The sequence below is a fragment of the Thunnus maccoyii genome, chromosome 6 (assembly GCF_910596095.1).
Source record: "Thunnus maccoyii chromosome 6, fThuMac1.1, whole genome shotgun sequence".
Lineage (NCBI taxonomy): Eukaryota > Metazoa > Chordata > Actinopteri > Scombriformes > Scombridae > Thunnus > Thunnus maccoyii.
Window position 1 is genome coordinate 7,401,536 of NC_056538.1, and position 15,772 is coordinate 7,417,307.

A 15,772-nucleotide genomic window follows, 5' to 3' on the forward strand; every position below is an offset into this window, starting at 1 on the left:
ATAGAAAACTGTGACAACAAATTGTGACATACATTCATTGTACACAGGCAGCCATGTATGCCCCTCATCATCTAACATGAGGTATTGAAGAAACTGTGATCCACATTGGCTGTTTAGGTGAGGTAAACCATGTGAGAACTGGGAACAACTCAGGTGCTATGGCACAGAAACTGTTGGGGCAGGGCGTGTGAATGTAACACATACTGGACCAAGAGCATCTCACTGGCTTAGTTTGTTTTCATGATTTTCTTTTCTTTCTTTCTTTTTTTTTTTTTTAAATTTCTTGTTTATTTGTCAGAAGTTTTTATATTATATTTTTCTGTTTCTCTGTTCTGTGTGTTTTATTTTATTTGTTGAAGAAAGTAAGCGCTTTTGAGTGTCATTGGGGACAGACCCTACCTCTTATAAATACCAAGTCTTGTTACTGTAAGCAGTGATTAACCAGCACAGCATGTGTATGTATGTGGGCGAAGCGCAATGGACAGAGTGGTCAGACACTTATGTGATTCCGATGAGTGATGGGCTCGTACAGAATCTCTGCCTCAGACTGGCAGCGGTTTGGTGACTGCTGTCCTCTCTGTCTCTCTGAGAGGACCACCTTTGGCAACTGCAGTCTATCTCTGTCTTTTGTCTCTTTTTTGTACAAAATATCCATAGGGGGGCCTCCAACACTCACCTGTGTATAAAGCATTGAGAATGCACAAAAGACTGTTTCTTCATTTGGAAAGTGAAATGTGGAAATAAGCTGTTCTGAATGCTGAGAGCACGTCAGAGTGTGAGGCTGTGCCTCTGTTTTAAGCCTTATTTTTCTCATAAGGTCTCACAAAGAGGTAATCCATTTTAAATGAGTTACACACTGGTGGGCTGTTGGAAGCACCCTGATCTGTAAATGCATACACACGGTACTGGCACATTATGTTGTGTATGGTCATGTAAATTTGTCTCATTGCCACTGTGAGTCTGTGGTATATTAAACTAGCACAGTTCTGTGCATTTTTGTAGATAAAATTTTGTGTTGTTTGAGACATGAAAACAAATGTTGTAATAAAACTACAGAAATATAACCAGTGCGACTCTTTTGTATCTGTTGTGACTGTACTATCTACACATATCTGCCCCACTGAGTGATATCTTTTACTGCCTACAGTATCACTATTGTTTGAATTTTCAGAAAATATAAACGTCATTTGTGTAAAGTTTTAAACATCTTTAGTAATGGCTAACACTTGCTAACAACAATCTAACATATTTGATACATAAATATGGATGAAACGATAAGAAATGTACTAAATCGGTACCAGTTTCATTCTTTCTGCTTGCACCCCTGAGGAATGAGCAAAGGAAGAAAAGAGAAAAAGTGCTATAACATCCCATAAAATGTGCATTTGGAGAACAGCTTACAGGAAAGCAGCAGCTGCAAATAGTGAGCTACCACTACTGTATTCTGACTCATGCTTCAGAGATCCTGTTCAAAAAAAAAAAAGTTGTACAGTCAAAATGTGTCTCAGAAGGTGCATGCTCACCTCTATCTCTGCGTTGCAGCAGTCTACAGCACTGAAAAGCTCCTCTTTGGTAGTAGTTTAATGAATACAGTCCCTGGGCTTTAAAAAGTAAGGGAAAGAAAGAAAATACATCTAAACACCAAATAAGATGAGTGTTTCTTTCACTACAACCAAGAGGACACATACTGTATAATGCACATGTATACACTACCCTATTGTATACTGTAGTGTAAGCAAATGCAGTGGCTTGCAGTCCAATGTGCCACTTTGCACTAGATCACTGAACAAGTGTCTTATCAAAGGCTGCCAAACATCCACAAAGCTGCTGTCATTATCTGTACTTTCAGTTGTAGGAACTCTGCCGTTTTTCAAAACTGCAAATACAACATGAGTTAAAATGGTGAAAAGATAAAGAAGGGCATCGAACCAGCATTAAATGAAATTTGAACACAACCATTTAAAGGCCTGGTTATCCTTAAACATCTACACTTAAGTCAGATCTAACCATTGCAGGTACAGTGACTCAAATTAAATGTTAAAATCTGCCAAAGAAATGCTGCAGTTTCTTCCATCTGAGTGAAAGTAAAACATCTTCTTCCCATCATGCAAGCACCAGCATCTTTTTTGTGAATTGTCCCTTTAATTGTTATGCATTTTCTTCTCTCGCTTAAGATTTATGTGAGTCAAAGGCTCCTTTTTTACCTCCAACACAGAAGTTTAGCATTTTCTGTCTGTTCCTGTGAGACAGACGTTAAATGATGAATATGATAAGGTGTTTTTTTTTTTTTCTTGCATGCTGCACATATAAGCATGCTGCTGCTGCTGCTTCTGCTGCTGTCAAATAGGCAAGTGATTGTTCTCTCACAGTCAAAGACAGTTGAGAAGCACCCAAGGATGGCAGGGTTCCCCGGGGATCTGTTTCAGCGCCATATGCTCGCCTCCACCGTTAAATCTCTCTCTCACGCCAACTGTTGCATTGCAGCGACCTTTAACCTCAGAATTCATATGCACGGTCACAAGCCCGCAGCTGATGCATTTGGACGCACAAGTCCTCCCTCCTGTCTCCTGTTTTTTCCCCGCTAAAATGAAATCTGGTAATGTGGTCGGCCTGTCATCTGTCGTTTTCAGTTAGTAGACTGCAGTGACGTGCAGGGGTTTGATGGAGGGACGTATTCCCACACTCATTAGCTCTGGTTTTCCACAATGTCCTTACAAAACTTCACATTTTCATAGTTTATTTAATTAAAAATGATTGTCTTATCTCCCTTAATACCATGAATTTGTGTAACTGTTTCAGTGAATAACAACTTTGTTCAATGATGTGTTGGTTTGACTCCACAGAGGGTGTGACAATAATTTCATTAAGCTGAGTGCTCATAAAAACTACACCCTAACCCGTTCACCCACCTGTTTCCTTCAACACATAGAGACACAAACTACACAGGGACACAAAATTACAATGGCTGTTGTAGTCCTGGACATTGTATATTGTAATTTAAGTTATTCTAAAACAGGGTTTGGCTGAAATCTACAAAGGACAAAAAATCACATGCAAAAAATGAATTGTTCCAGTAAAAGACAGCTGTTTGTCTGCCTGGATGTTAAACTTGGAACTGGTGGTGAAATTTGGTGACAGCTGACCCGGAAAATTGCCCAGAACTTATCGTTTCAATCACGGATGCATCCGAGATCAGTGCATTCATGTGTGTGAGCTATGGACTGACAAACAGCACCTACATGTCCAGCTGAAATAAATGTGCACTGTGCCTGTGATTCATAAATACACCCGCTGTTACAACACTCTGGTTCTGGTTGCCTGAACAAATCAGTAATAGATTAAACATTACGAGTTATTTTTCATACCGCAACTCGACTGCATTCCAATGGCAAATATTGTACATCACTACGCTCATCTGATAGCTTTATTTTAGATTCAGATTTTACATACAAAATATATATAAAATATGACGAGCTGTTGATGATTTAACACCTCAGCAGCACATGAAGTAAGCACTTCCTAATGAGACCTACTGGCTTCATTTATATTATCATTATCATTAAATCATTTCTTAAGGCGCTCCAGATTAATCCTGGGCCATAAAAACTGGAGGATATACCATTCTCCTTTGTGAGGAGGCTTAACCTTGATTTCAGTACAGTATTTTCACATCGAGCAAGTGCTACTGTTACGTAAGGAAAAGATCTGAATAATTCCTCAATCACTGGTTTACATCCCTTGATAGCCCATGTCTGTCAGTCCGAAGTCCTGTGTGTGTGTGTGTGTGTGTGTGTGTGCGTGCGTGTGTGTGTGTGTGTGTGTGTGTGTGTGTGCTGGTTGCTCCCTTTGAAGAATCTGAGACTGCTCGTATCCTTTTTAGTGTCTTTTCAACTCTGCGGGCTTTGACGCTCTTCTGTCAAATGGTCGCCAGCAGCTTTGATCACCGTGTCTCGTCCGCTCCCATTTCAATGTGTTTCCTCCGACATTCACACCCAGGTCCAGTTTGCCTCCACCTCCTCCACCTCAACCTCCACCCGGACTAATTAATCTTGCAAGACTCCAGCAAGATCATCCGACAACAGACAATGGACCACATGAACAAAGTGTGATTTTCACCAAATATTAGATATAGCCTTTTGGCCTGTTGGGAACCGGTTATACACTATTGCATTTTATATCAGGAAAGAGGGACCAAGTTGCGTCGCTGTAGGTTGATGGTGGGTCCAGACAGTGCAGGCAGGATCTAACAGTAAATTGTTAATATGGTCGTTGGCTCTGAGGTGAGAGCGAAGACACTTTGGAGAGGTGCGACTCTTTCATGTGTGCACACGCACCGCGCGTCCTCGTTGTGTGAAGGGACTGCAGCTCAGACCTGAGAGGAGGAGGAGTTTTTAGGAACAGGAGAGCGTATCTTGAGGATATGATAATTTTGTTGAATGTTTGTGTAATTTAAAGTGTAAAATATTCACAATAAAAACTATATAACGACATATTGTGTATTTGCTTGTTCACAAAAAACTACATTAGTAGCTGGTAAAAATTTGGCTGGTTGGAATCAAACTTCAGTCCTATAGGTTTATAGGGATAAATGACTTAATACAACTTAAACTGGTGTCCTTCATCATGTAAGTAGTGTAAGCCAATTCTTCAGTGATAAATAAATGTACCTTCACAATCTTCTCTCAATAAAAACCTTTTTACCCATTTTTCCCTTAAAAGTTTTGACTTTTTTTGGAAAATGTTGTAAATCTCTAAATCTCTGGTGTATTGAGTCACATCAGACAAAAGCATTTCAGTTGCATTATTTTATTTATTTAGCAAATTCAGACATTTCCTGGCAAAACATCTCTAAACATCATTACAACATAAAGTGGTCGTTCAGAAGGAGGCTACTGGTCAAATAAACTACAGGCCTTTATGAAATACAATAGAAATATTTATATTAATCAGAGGCATTGCCAAACTTCTTGGTTTCTAAAAGAGCTTTTCTCCTCATACAAATCCTATATACACAAAGTTATTGACACAAAAACAGTGTGAACATGCTGAACTGTTCCTTGTCTGTCCTTTGCTGTTGGGTTATAAGTGAAGTGTTGAGAGGGAAGGTTTCTCTGGGTGTAAGGAAAAGTCTCAACAGTGGACTCAGGTGGACTCAAAGCCAGTGTGTCACTACTGAGAAGGAAAGGGGGGAGGAGGGGAGAGGGGACTTTCAGGAGGTCCTTAGCTGGAGAGACCCTGGAAAGGAAAGACCCCTGAGGGAAAACTCCACCCTTTAACATTTTTTCTGTGATATCCAATGTTCTGTACTTCAGGAGTGATTTTCTGATGACATGTTGTTTCCTCAACCTGCTCCTACACTTCCCAGAATGCAAAGGAAGGGTATAAACTTGCAGCACTCCAGGGTGAAGAGAAAACCCGCAGTCATGATCCCTCAACTGAGGCTGCTGTCAGTGTCTCTGCGCCTCTTGTACAACAGATGTGATTATTAATCATCACTGTGGGGAGTCCAGAAAAAATCCATGCATGTGGTCAGTTATCTGCAGGCGTAAATGAGCGCACAAATGGCAGTTTTTAAAGTGTTCATGTGTTTTAGGGTGGAATTTTCCCTTTCTGTGGGAGGCTCAGTGTCACATCTTTAAAAAAACAAACACCCATAAACCCTGCTTCAACGTATCCCAACTGCATCCTATCCAAACCCCCCAGACCTCTACCAGGGTCTCCACATAGACAGGGGGTAGGTGATGGTGGGCATGCTCAGGGCCTCCCTGCTCTCCATACCCTCTGTGGAGCTGTGGTTGTGCTCGCTGTCGGTCTCATCCAGGTCAGAGCACAGGTCCTCGCTGGATGTGGTGGATGGGGCCGGGGAGAGGGCCGAGGACGAGCTGCTGGATACACTCCTTCCTCCGGGGGAGGCCAGGGTCGCGCAGAGCGTCTCGCTGCCTCCGTGCCAAGTGCTGCTCCCAGAAGTGTCTGTGATTAAATCCATCAGCACGTCCTGGAGGTGGTCCTCATTCAGGGGCATGCACTCCAGCAGATGGTTGAGGAGCTCGGCTGCCACTGTTGCATCGATCCCAGGACAGCTGGACACAAACATGTGGACCTCATGCATGCACTGGATGTAGCCGGCAGCAAATCTCTCGCTGGCTTCACGGCTGAGTGCGTCTGATTCTGTGGGAGGAGAGAGAGAGAGAGATCATAAAATGACTAAAACTTATTGCACTGCTAACAGTCCCAACCATTGGTGGAAAGTATCTAAAAATCCATACTTTACATGAGTATTTCCATTTTGTACTCATATACTACTATTCCACTATAGAGAGAAATATTATACTTATTACTCCACTACATTTATTTGACACCAACTATATAAAGTGGTTATAAATTGCTCCAGCCCCAGTACAACATTAAAATGCTACTTACATGTTCATGCATCAATAATAATAATCTGATAATATAACATATGTAATAATATAAACTTCTGAGAAGGACCATTCTGCATAATAAGTATGTTTTCATTTGATACTTTAAGTACAATTACATGATAATACCTCTGTACTTTGACTCAAGTAAAATTTTGAATGCAGGACTTTTACTTGCAAGTGAGTTTTTCTAAATTGTGTTATTGCTACTTTTATTTAAATACAAGATTCTCAATACTTGGTCCACTACTGAGTCCAGTTAAGTCCAACTACAAACTGAGACATGTGAGACATTTCCCACCATTTCCTGGTTATCCAGTAAATGCCAAAAAAACTTGCTTGCTGTCATCCTGTAAATTTCAGACTGAACTTCAGTCCTGAAGCCCCAGACTCAGATAAGGTGAGATAGCTCTAAAATTGTATTTTTCCTGCTGCATTACATTTCAGCTGTTCTGAAGTTGTTGGCTTATTCTAGCTCAGTCCCAACCACTGGTGGAGAGTATCTAAAGACAGGCGTCCGGTGGTCACATTCACATTCTTCATGAGTGTTTCACAACCTTTTTGTGTGTAAATATCCTCTGAAATCTCCCAAATCCATATATCATCAATATTTAAAGTACTTGGCTAGAAGTTGTAGTTAAAAAAAGGATGCACACTCCAGTTCTCATGGTATAGAGTGTTTAGGTTGAGCAGATTTGTGCAGACCTTGGGTTCGGTTCTTCAGGATATCCTCCACCTTTTTCACCGTCATCTCCAGCACCTCTGCGTTCTCCATCTTGGAGTGAAACTGTGGAAACAACGAGCGAAGCTCCATCAGAACCAAGATCCACCTCCACATCACGGGGACAGGTGAACATGATGTGCATTGTGCGCTCTGTACTCACGTCTGTGTCTGCCAGCAAAGTCCGCAGCTCCTGCAAACTCTCATTGATGCGAGCTCGCCTCTTCTTCTCCACCAGGGGTTTCCTAGTCTGCAGGAAAGAGCACAATTAATCTTAGAGCTGTGTGTATATAGGTTATGTGGATAGTGAATGCGTAATAGAAAATCGTTGTGATGTTCCTCGCTCTGTGATTAAAGTTGCAACCATATGTGGGATGTAATTAACTACTAAAATCAATAGGTTCTCTCTTCAGGTACACACTCCTGGCATAAAACTCTGCAATTTGCAGTAATGGGAGACACAGACTGATGCGGTGTGAAACCGGTGTGACAAGTGCGTCGTTGCCAAGTTTGTCCAGAGAGCGTCTGTTATCCCGTCAGAGTGGTACCTTTCTGTCCCCTTTCTGAATCCCGTAATAGAGCTCATCTTCTTCCATGTCAAGTCCGGTGTTGCTGGGCCGAGCCGAGGGGGCCATGTTGGTTGGATCGCCGCTTCTGTGGCTTCTCCCACTGTTGCTTTTTTACTCCCGATTCCTCAGTGAGGGGCAGCTGGCAAACGGAACCGGTTACAGGAAGAAAAAAAAATCGACAAACTCGCAGGCGAGGCGCCCTGTGTTTATTGTGCAATCCAAGTGAGACGTGCTGCTGGCGCTGAGTGGCTGTTGTTAGTATTTATAGGGGCTTATTAACATGTGAATAGGGGCTGAGCTGCTCTCGCTGGGGGACAACAGAGCGCACACGGCCGGAGCCAATGAGCGCCCACTCCCTTTGTCTCCGGTCAGCCCCAGTCTGCGCCCCGAGGAGCTGGACTGGCTTTAATCAGATTTTTTTTGGGTTAAGGGATCGACCGCTCTGTTTTTCCCCCCACTGTTGGTACTAACGAACTGTGTGTACTTCCACTTAGCTGTACACAATTCATTATCAGGCAGAGCCACAGGGAGAGAAGGCTGTTAGAGTGATGCACACACCTTATTTTTATATAAAACTTTGTGAATGATGGTCTAATCACTGCCATTACATAGCCTGAGGACTACATTTTTATTCAAGAGTGAGTTATGATATGAGTTCAAGGTAGGCTAAATAGAATTTAGTGACATTCATTTATATTTCTGGCTTTGAATCCTTGTTGCGCAATTTTCTGACCAGTTTGACGCGTCAGAGCATCTCAACATCACTACCACTAAAATCTGCCCAGTCTGTTTTCTGCCCTACCCATTCTTCGTTCTGCTGTCTTTTGTGTCCGAGCCTCAGCAGATTTACCCGGCTGTTTGGCGGATGTAACGCGATGCCTTCAGTTGGCAGCTGCTGCTGGCGGCCCCTCGGCCCAAACTGAATCAGCCGGGGGAATTAGGGCCCTTCTCCAAAGAAAGCGACAGGTGTTGGCCTGCGCCTCGTTTGTTCTCCCTGTTGTTTGGTGACTTCTGATTTGTGTGTAACCGCATTCTCACGTTGCCCGCTCTGCTGTAAGAGAGTTCATAATATCTGGTTGATTTTGCTGATAATCTGCACCATTTGTGCCATGTTATTGTAACGTGGTGTATGTAGACTAAACAAGAAAAAGATACGACTGACATCCTTTAACCAACACTTGGACTGTTAAGAATTAAGTGATGCTGGTATATGTGGTAACGGCATGAGACTTTCTGCGTTTGGGTGTGCTGGTTTAGTCTTTTGCGCACAATGTCTGTTTGTTTATGTCTAAAACGAATGCTCGACTCTGCCCTCGTTATTATACATGTTTTGTCCACGGTATTATCATGCAAATTACCCCTACAATAGAGCAGTTCTGTCTGCTCGAAAAAGGACCACGTAGGCATCTGTGCCACCTTCCAGGTAAATGCCGTACTGTGTTTCCAGGTGCTCTTTTACGCACGGAATTACCACAATTGCGCAGCATTTCCGCAAAAAGCACCACTAAACTCTATTGCCCCAAATGTAGGAAGACTTTCAGACCTTTGAAGTGCAGGGTTTTTGGCACCTCGCCACCCCCAGATCCCTGTTCCAGATCTTTAATAGTGTGGACTGTGGAGAGAGCAGCTGTCTCGGCTCGCTTTTGTTGGTGAGCCCGATGAGGGACCAGGCGCCCCCCCACCCCCTTTCTCTCCCTCTCTTCAACCCCGCCGCCTGGCTCCATGTGGCGGCCAATCATAACAGCAATAATAGAGGGAGAATGGGCCATATGCATATTTCTAGTTTTCAAAACGAAATGATGAATTACACCTTTATTAAAACATACATGTATCAGAACACTCGCTGTAACCACAGTCACATCCTGACGCTTTTGTGCGCTCAGATGGAGATGGCTTTGACACTTTTAAGTGCTCCAAAACCCCCTTGTCAGTATAATAAATAATAACATAATCTCATACAAACATGGTGTGAGAACAATTTCCGATTGCAATTATCATTAGAGAGGTAAAAGTCCAGCATATCAGCATAATTCAAACAGTGTCATGTATCTTGGTAAAATATTACTTTTGTTTACTGATTATCTCGACTATGGAAAGTATACGCAACATACAGTCCCTCACATTTGCCCTTTACTCATTGTTAACACTAAATGAATAAATAAATAATGCATGAGTCATAGTGGTTTAATGCCTGAATTAATGCAGGATGCATCATGAATGCCTGTTGCTGACCATTAACAAATGATCAAGTCACTATGACTATATGAAGCAATGTTTTTTTTTTTTTTAATTCAAACTGCTCATCAGATGCAAACATCTACATGTTGCATGACCCAATGGTCTTTATATCATACACGCTAGGGGTGGAACATGAGGTTTTCAAATATTAAACATTAACAAAACATTAAGTAATCATTTGCAAATGAGTATACATGACATGACTTTAGAGGACACAAGTCCACATTTGTCATTAAGGTTAGAAATACACTGGAGTGGACTCAAAACAAAATTAACTGTCATGGAGCTGCACTTGATATTAGTGGGCGGTGGATATCCAGACTGTGTTCATACCATGACATGTACCAGTGTGCAGCATGTTGATGGGCCTGCAACTCTTTCCACTAAGAGTGAGAATAAACATTACTTAATGGATGATTAAGTGACTTATCACATAAAGTCATAATGGCTCAATCATTTATTAATGGTCAGCAACACCCTCCATTAATTCATGCATTAAATCATCATGACTCAGTTACAACCTTGACATGGGTATCTTGTCTACTAAATCACAAAAAACAACACTATTTGGATTGTTATGATTTATGATGATCATTCATTTATTTACGATCAAATGTCCATGTAAACACATGTGTTGGCAAGCCATGGTTTTAAAGAGTCTGTTCCCTCAAATCACAAAAAAACATATTTTCTGACTTACCTCCAGTGGCACACATCGGTACACTGGAGGTGAGTGGGATTTTGTACTGTTGTGCCCACAGAATCAAGAAATGAATTTGAAAATGTGAAAGGCAACCTGTCTCAGTGCCCTGGCTACTCTGGTTGATCCACTGTGAACAGTTTTCATTGGAACTACTTTCTACCCTATGAAGGTATCAGACATCTTGACTCGTTACAGCAGGAAAAGCACAATTGTTACGAATAACATCAACAATGGCTCTCTTATATTCAAGTGTCCCAGTGAGCAATGACAGTGTGACGGCATGCACAATACCAGGACCCTGAAACTGAAGTAGCTAAATGGAATTTGGCCATCTATTTACACCTGTGCTTTTCCTACTGTGACAAGTCAAAGGTTCTCTTATGAAAAAGTCCTATGCTTTAAGCACCAAAAAAAAAATCCATTCACTTTCATAGCATTGACAGGGCAGCAAAAGTTTCAGAGGTGGACATGTGAAAACCTAAAGAACTAAAATCTGTTGAATGTTGTTTTGGGATTTGGGAACATTGACCCTTTACTCAAAGCTTCAACTTTGGTCACTAGAGGGCAGAAAACTCCAAAGCTCCTGACATATAATCACCTTATTAAGATGTTATATCTAACGTTAGCTAGCAAATGGACATGAAACAACTTGTTGCTTGCCACCACACAAATGTAAGACCAGTAAGCCTTTATTATAACAGACATTTTGAGTTGTTACAGTTTAAAAAGCACAGGTGTAAATGATAAAACTAACAATGGCTGAATTCCATTTAGCTGCTTCAGTTTCAGGGTCCTGATATTGTGTATGCTGGCTCACTGTCACACTGTCATGACTCACTGTGACACTTGAACAGAACAGAGCCATTGTCAATGTTATTAGTAACACTTGTGCTTTTCTGGCTATGACAAGTCAAAAATATGTGAGAAATGGATATTTTCACTCTCCTTTTAGCACTGAAACAAAACAGAGGTAAAAACTATCAAGACCAATACAGAGTACCAGAGACTGTGGTCTGTACCTGCTAGCTGTTAGAATATCTCCACTAGCTACTCGCTAATTTGTCAGTCTGACATGTTTTGCTGGGAAGGTGGTTAGTTTATCTGAGCTTGTTTACTGAAAGCAGCTGCCTGCTGCAGCTGGAAACATGTTGAGACTGAACTATTTGCATGCTGTACATACAATGAGCCAAAACAGGCTAAAAAGATGCATTGAGCTGCAGAATTTGCTGATCATAATTTGCTGTGTCACTGCCAGTAACCCATTTCACAATCTTTAGATTACATGAGTCATATTTATAAAAAATATATTGATTGATGCAGTTTTAAAAAGTTGCCAGTGTATCAGGTACAGGATTGTTGACGCTGACTTTGATCTAATCCTTCGATGGTAAAAATCCAGGCTAACTGTTTATTACAGTATTATCAATTTATAATAAACACTTTCAATATGCATATTACTATTGTATTTTTAAAGAACTTGATTAAACTTGGTTAACAGTCTGTTTGAGACCATGAGAGAGTTTTGTTGGGGTCCCTCTCTTTCTCATTTGTCCTGTCCTTTTGCGCTGTGTGGCCACTATAGCAGAAATGTCAAAACATGACTGACAAGAGCAGTTGTACATGAACAAAACTGTTCATAAAGCTGAATAAGATGTCAAGAGTGTACAATAAGTTTTTTTATTATTAATGTTTGGGTTAATCATACAGTAAAGGAGGAAGACATACAAATCTATGCAATGCCAAGCAAGTGGTCTAAGAAGCAAAGTCATGCTTTATAATATCAAATAAATAAGCTGTTAATACAATAAATACATGAAAGATTAATAAGAGCCTTCTATAATGCAGGCTACTAGAAGTCGACTTCTGAAGGAAGTACTGAGAAAAGGTCTGTATAGAATCATTATAGCACACCTACAATAATAATCACTGGAACAAAACTGCCCCACACGTTTGTCTTCTGAGCAGCATATCTATAAGATACATAACAGAGGATGGCCTAACAAAATGGAGAACCAAGATCATTAATCCACCAGTTCACCAGGGCCTCCACATCTCCAGCATCCCCAGGTGGGAGCTGTGGAGCGCGGCTCTCTCCTGACGTCCAGCCACATGGCAGGTGGGCCCCTCCACCTGCAGCTGCCTCTCGGGCAAGGGGTCCCCTCTGAGGGGTGTGCTGGGGAGTCCTGTGCCTTGGCTGGCTGGAGGAGGGACATCATGTCTGGGTGTTGGCTGGAGAGGGTGCTCGTAGGTGGACCTGGGCAGGGACTTGAGGAGGTGGTTGAGCAGGCGAGAGCCGAGAGTTTTGTCCATCCAGTCACAGGTGAGGAGCATGTTGTGCACCTCGTGCATGCACTGGATGTATCCCGTGCTGTATTTCTGCTGGGCCTCCAGGCCTAATGTGGGGTCTGCAGGGGGGAAAGAGAGGAGTGAGGTTACATGTGTCATAGCAGCCTCTACTGGTGACTGCACAACCTGCGTCCAGTAAGCCAGCTTCAAATAAAGCTGTTTCCCATCAAGAAACTGCTCAGTACCACAGAATCTTTCACAACTGACCAATAAACATTTATACTACACTATTAAAAACAATGTATCCACAAACACTCCTCTAAGCATCATTTCACAGCTGATCATGTTTACACACTTCTATGGTGATGACATATTCATGTGCTGATGCTGCCCTCTGCTGCCTAATGCCATCTTCCTCAAGGCATCTCAAATTATTTCATGTGAAAGATCTCAGGCGTTCATCAGATCATGAATCCCAACTTTTACCCCAGAAAAACCACATTAAGTTACATAGATAACAGCCAGCATTATATAGTTGAATTCAAACTATGAATAAAAGTAATCTTGCATTAGATACGTATGTGACACACAAAGACATGTACACAGAGCCAAGTTCCTTACCGTGGAGTTTATTGCTCTGGATGTTTTGCAGATGTTTCACTGTCATCTCCAGAATATCAGCTTTCTCCAGTTTTGATTGCTGTTGAGAGAGGAGCATTTTTGACGTTAATTTGATTCAGCCTCCATTGTTTACTTGGAGAGGAGATGAGACACGTGAGGAAATACTCACATCAAGTCTGAACGCTCCGATCACAGTTTCTTTCAGCTGATCCAAACAATTGTTTATCCTCTCCCGTCGTTTCCTCTCAATAAGCGGCTTTCTCAACTGTTAAAGGTAAAAAAAAAATAATAATAATGCTCGGTTAAAGGCAGCCAAGACGCTGAGGCACCATAGTGGAGCACAGAAGGTGGTGAATATAACATAAATGAGAAGATGATCCGTAGTATATCCAAGTGTAAAATACCTTTCTCTCCTCCTTGGCACTGGGATGTTTTCCCACATTGTGCGCCATAGATGAAGCAGTCATGTTTTTCTCGGGTTTCTGTGCGCTTGTGTCTCTTCTCCTCTGGATCTCAGCGCGTCTCTAGGGCCCTCGGCGCGGCGCGGCCCTCTTATTTATAGGGCGCAATTAGCATGTGAATGCTCCAACTCTTTGGCTGTGGGATTTTCCCACACACGGGGTCCCATCAGTCAAGACTGACAGGTCACTGGCTCCATTCAATAACCGAGAGACCCGGCCTAGAAAAAAAAAATACTCACAAGCGACAGATGTCCAGCCTGAAACCATGCACTACCCTCCCTCCCCAGCCTCCACACAACAAAAAAACTGCAGTTTCCTCTTCTCCCAGGGATGAACAAGAGTGTGCAGTTACCGTGCTTTACTCCGGGGAGCCCCTCGCCCATTCTTCTCAGGAGCAACGTTACAATACCTGCAAAAAGGCCAAACCTATTTCCTCAAAGCTCACAGGAAGACACAATAGGATGACAAATCACCAGAGAATATATCTGCCCAATGTCTACCTGTATGGAAGATGAGATCCATTTTAAAGACATTCATCTCAAATTATTTGTATCAGCTATTATTTAAATCCTGATTCTTAAATCCCATTCGTCGTAATGATATCAAAACTTTTGCTCAGCAGCTGGCTGCAGCAGGAGAGACTGCAGCACACATCTCTTCTCTTTTAGAAATAGATGGACATGTCGGCTGTTTGTCTAAAGAAACACATCTTGCAGCGTATTTAGCTGGCTTTGATCACACTCCGTGTTTTCAAGTGTCAGACATCTGCTGTTAACTGTTAGCGAGCAGATGTCAGATTGACCAGATGTCCCCCCACCTTTGGGTCCCTTAAAGCGGAGGCCCTTGTTTTAGAGCCACGCGACTGCCAGGCGAATGCCGGGTCGTGGGAACCGCAGGCGAACAAAGGCGACTATTCATCCAAACCTAACCAGCATGAAGAGAGTAATAACGCCCAGAGAGGGTGGACAGTCCGGCCAGTGGGGAGGAGGAGGATGCGGTCGGAGGCTTAGGCAGGTAACCAGTGCCTCAGGCAGGTGTAGGTGTCAACTTCCTCTTTGTAGCCATTACCATGGGAAACGCCGTCAACTAATTAACTCTGAATGTCAGTCTTTGTTTTTACTGTCATCAGTGCTGTCAAAAATACCACTTCGAAAGATTATTTGTGTCTAATATGTATCTTTTACAACAGAAAAGTTAAATTAACTAATTAAACTAATTAAAATTCTTCTATTACTTCTACCCCCTCACCAAAAAATCCAGAATCTATGAATATGCAAATATATTTCATGACAAAAGTTTTACTGCTAGGCACAAGTTAGTTCCTGCTTCACTGAAAAGTCCAGTCAAAATATCTGCACATACATCATTCTGCACAGAGAAGCTCATCTCAAGTGCAGTAACAACGAGCAAAACAATTTTTTGATTGTAGTGGGACTTTAATATGCCTTAACCAGCACCAGTGGGATGTGCTTCTAACAGTATCAGAGATAATTTATGCTGCAAATAAATTTGTGTTTGTGAAAATGTCAGATATCACAGAATGTTTCCGTTAAAAGAGAAGAAGGAATCTTTAGTGATATACCACACACAAAAGACACAAATGATATAAAACAGTAAAAGATAAAGATTATTGAAATGTATGATAAGCAAATTTGAATAATCTTTACAAAACAGTAATTTTGTTTTCTAAAAAATGGGTGTGTTGTATTCCAACACAACACAGTGAAGACTAAATTTATAAGACATGACCAAAC

The 15,772-nt window shown here is 41.8% G+C and overlaps 2 protein-coding genes across 3 annotated transcripts; both read right to left on the reverse strand.

Moving 5' to 3' along the window:
- Positions 1–4,839: 4,839 nt before the first annotated feature.
- Positions 4,840–8,070, reverse strand: her13 (hairy-related 13). Its single transcript, XM_042414785.1, has 4 exons — positions 7,689–8,070; positions 7,304–7,390; positions 7,125–7,206; positions 4,840–6,168 (listed from the first exon to the last, which is right to left on the reverse strand). The coding sequence occupies exons 1-4, from the start codon at positions 7,773–7,775 to the stop codon at positions 5,708–5,710; spliced, it is 717 nt and encodes a 238-aa protein (XP_042270719.1). The 5' UTR covers positions 7,776–8,070; the 3' UTR covers positions 4,840–5,707.
- Positions 8,071–12,350: 4,280 nt separating this feature from the next.
- her8.2 (hairy-related 8.2) lies at positions 12,351–14,662 on the reverse strand. 2 transcript variants are annotated; one of them, XM_042414436.1, is made up of 5 exons: positions 14,519–14,662; positions 13,962–14,427; positions 13,727–13,822; positions 13,558–13,636; positions 12,351–13,055 (listed from the first exon to the last, which is right to left on the reverse strand). In XM_042414436.1, the coding sequence occupies exons 2-5, from the start codon at positions 14,022–14,024 to the stop codon at positions 12,685–12,687; spliced, it is 609 nt and encodes a 202-aa protein (XP_042270370.1). In that variant the 5' UTR covers positions 14,025–14,427; positions 14,519–14,662; the 3' UTR covers positions 12,351–12,684. The 2 variants fall into 2 exon arrangements, with proteins under 2 accessions (XP_042270370.1, XP_042270371.1); XM_042414437.1 differs by lacking the exon at positions 14,519–14,662 and having other exon boundaries at positions 13,962–14,236; positions 14,371–14,407.
- Positions 14,663–15,772: the final 1,110 nt, after the last annotated feature.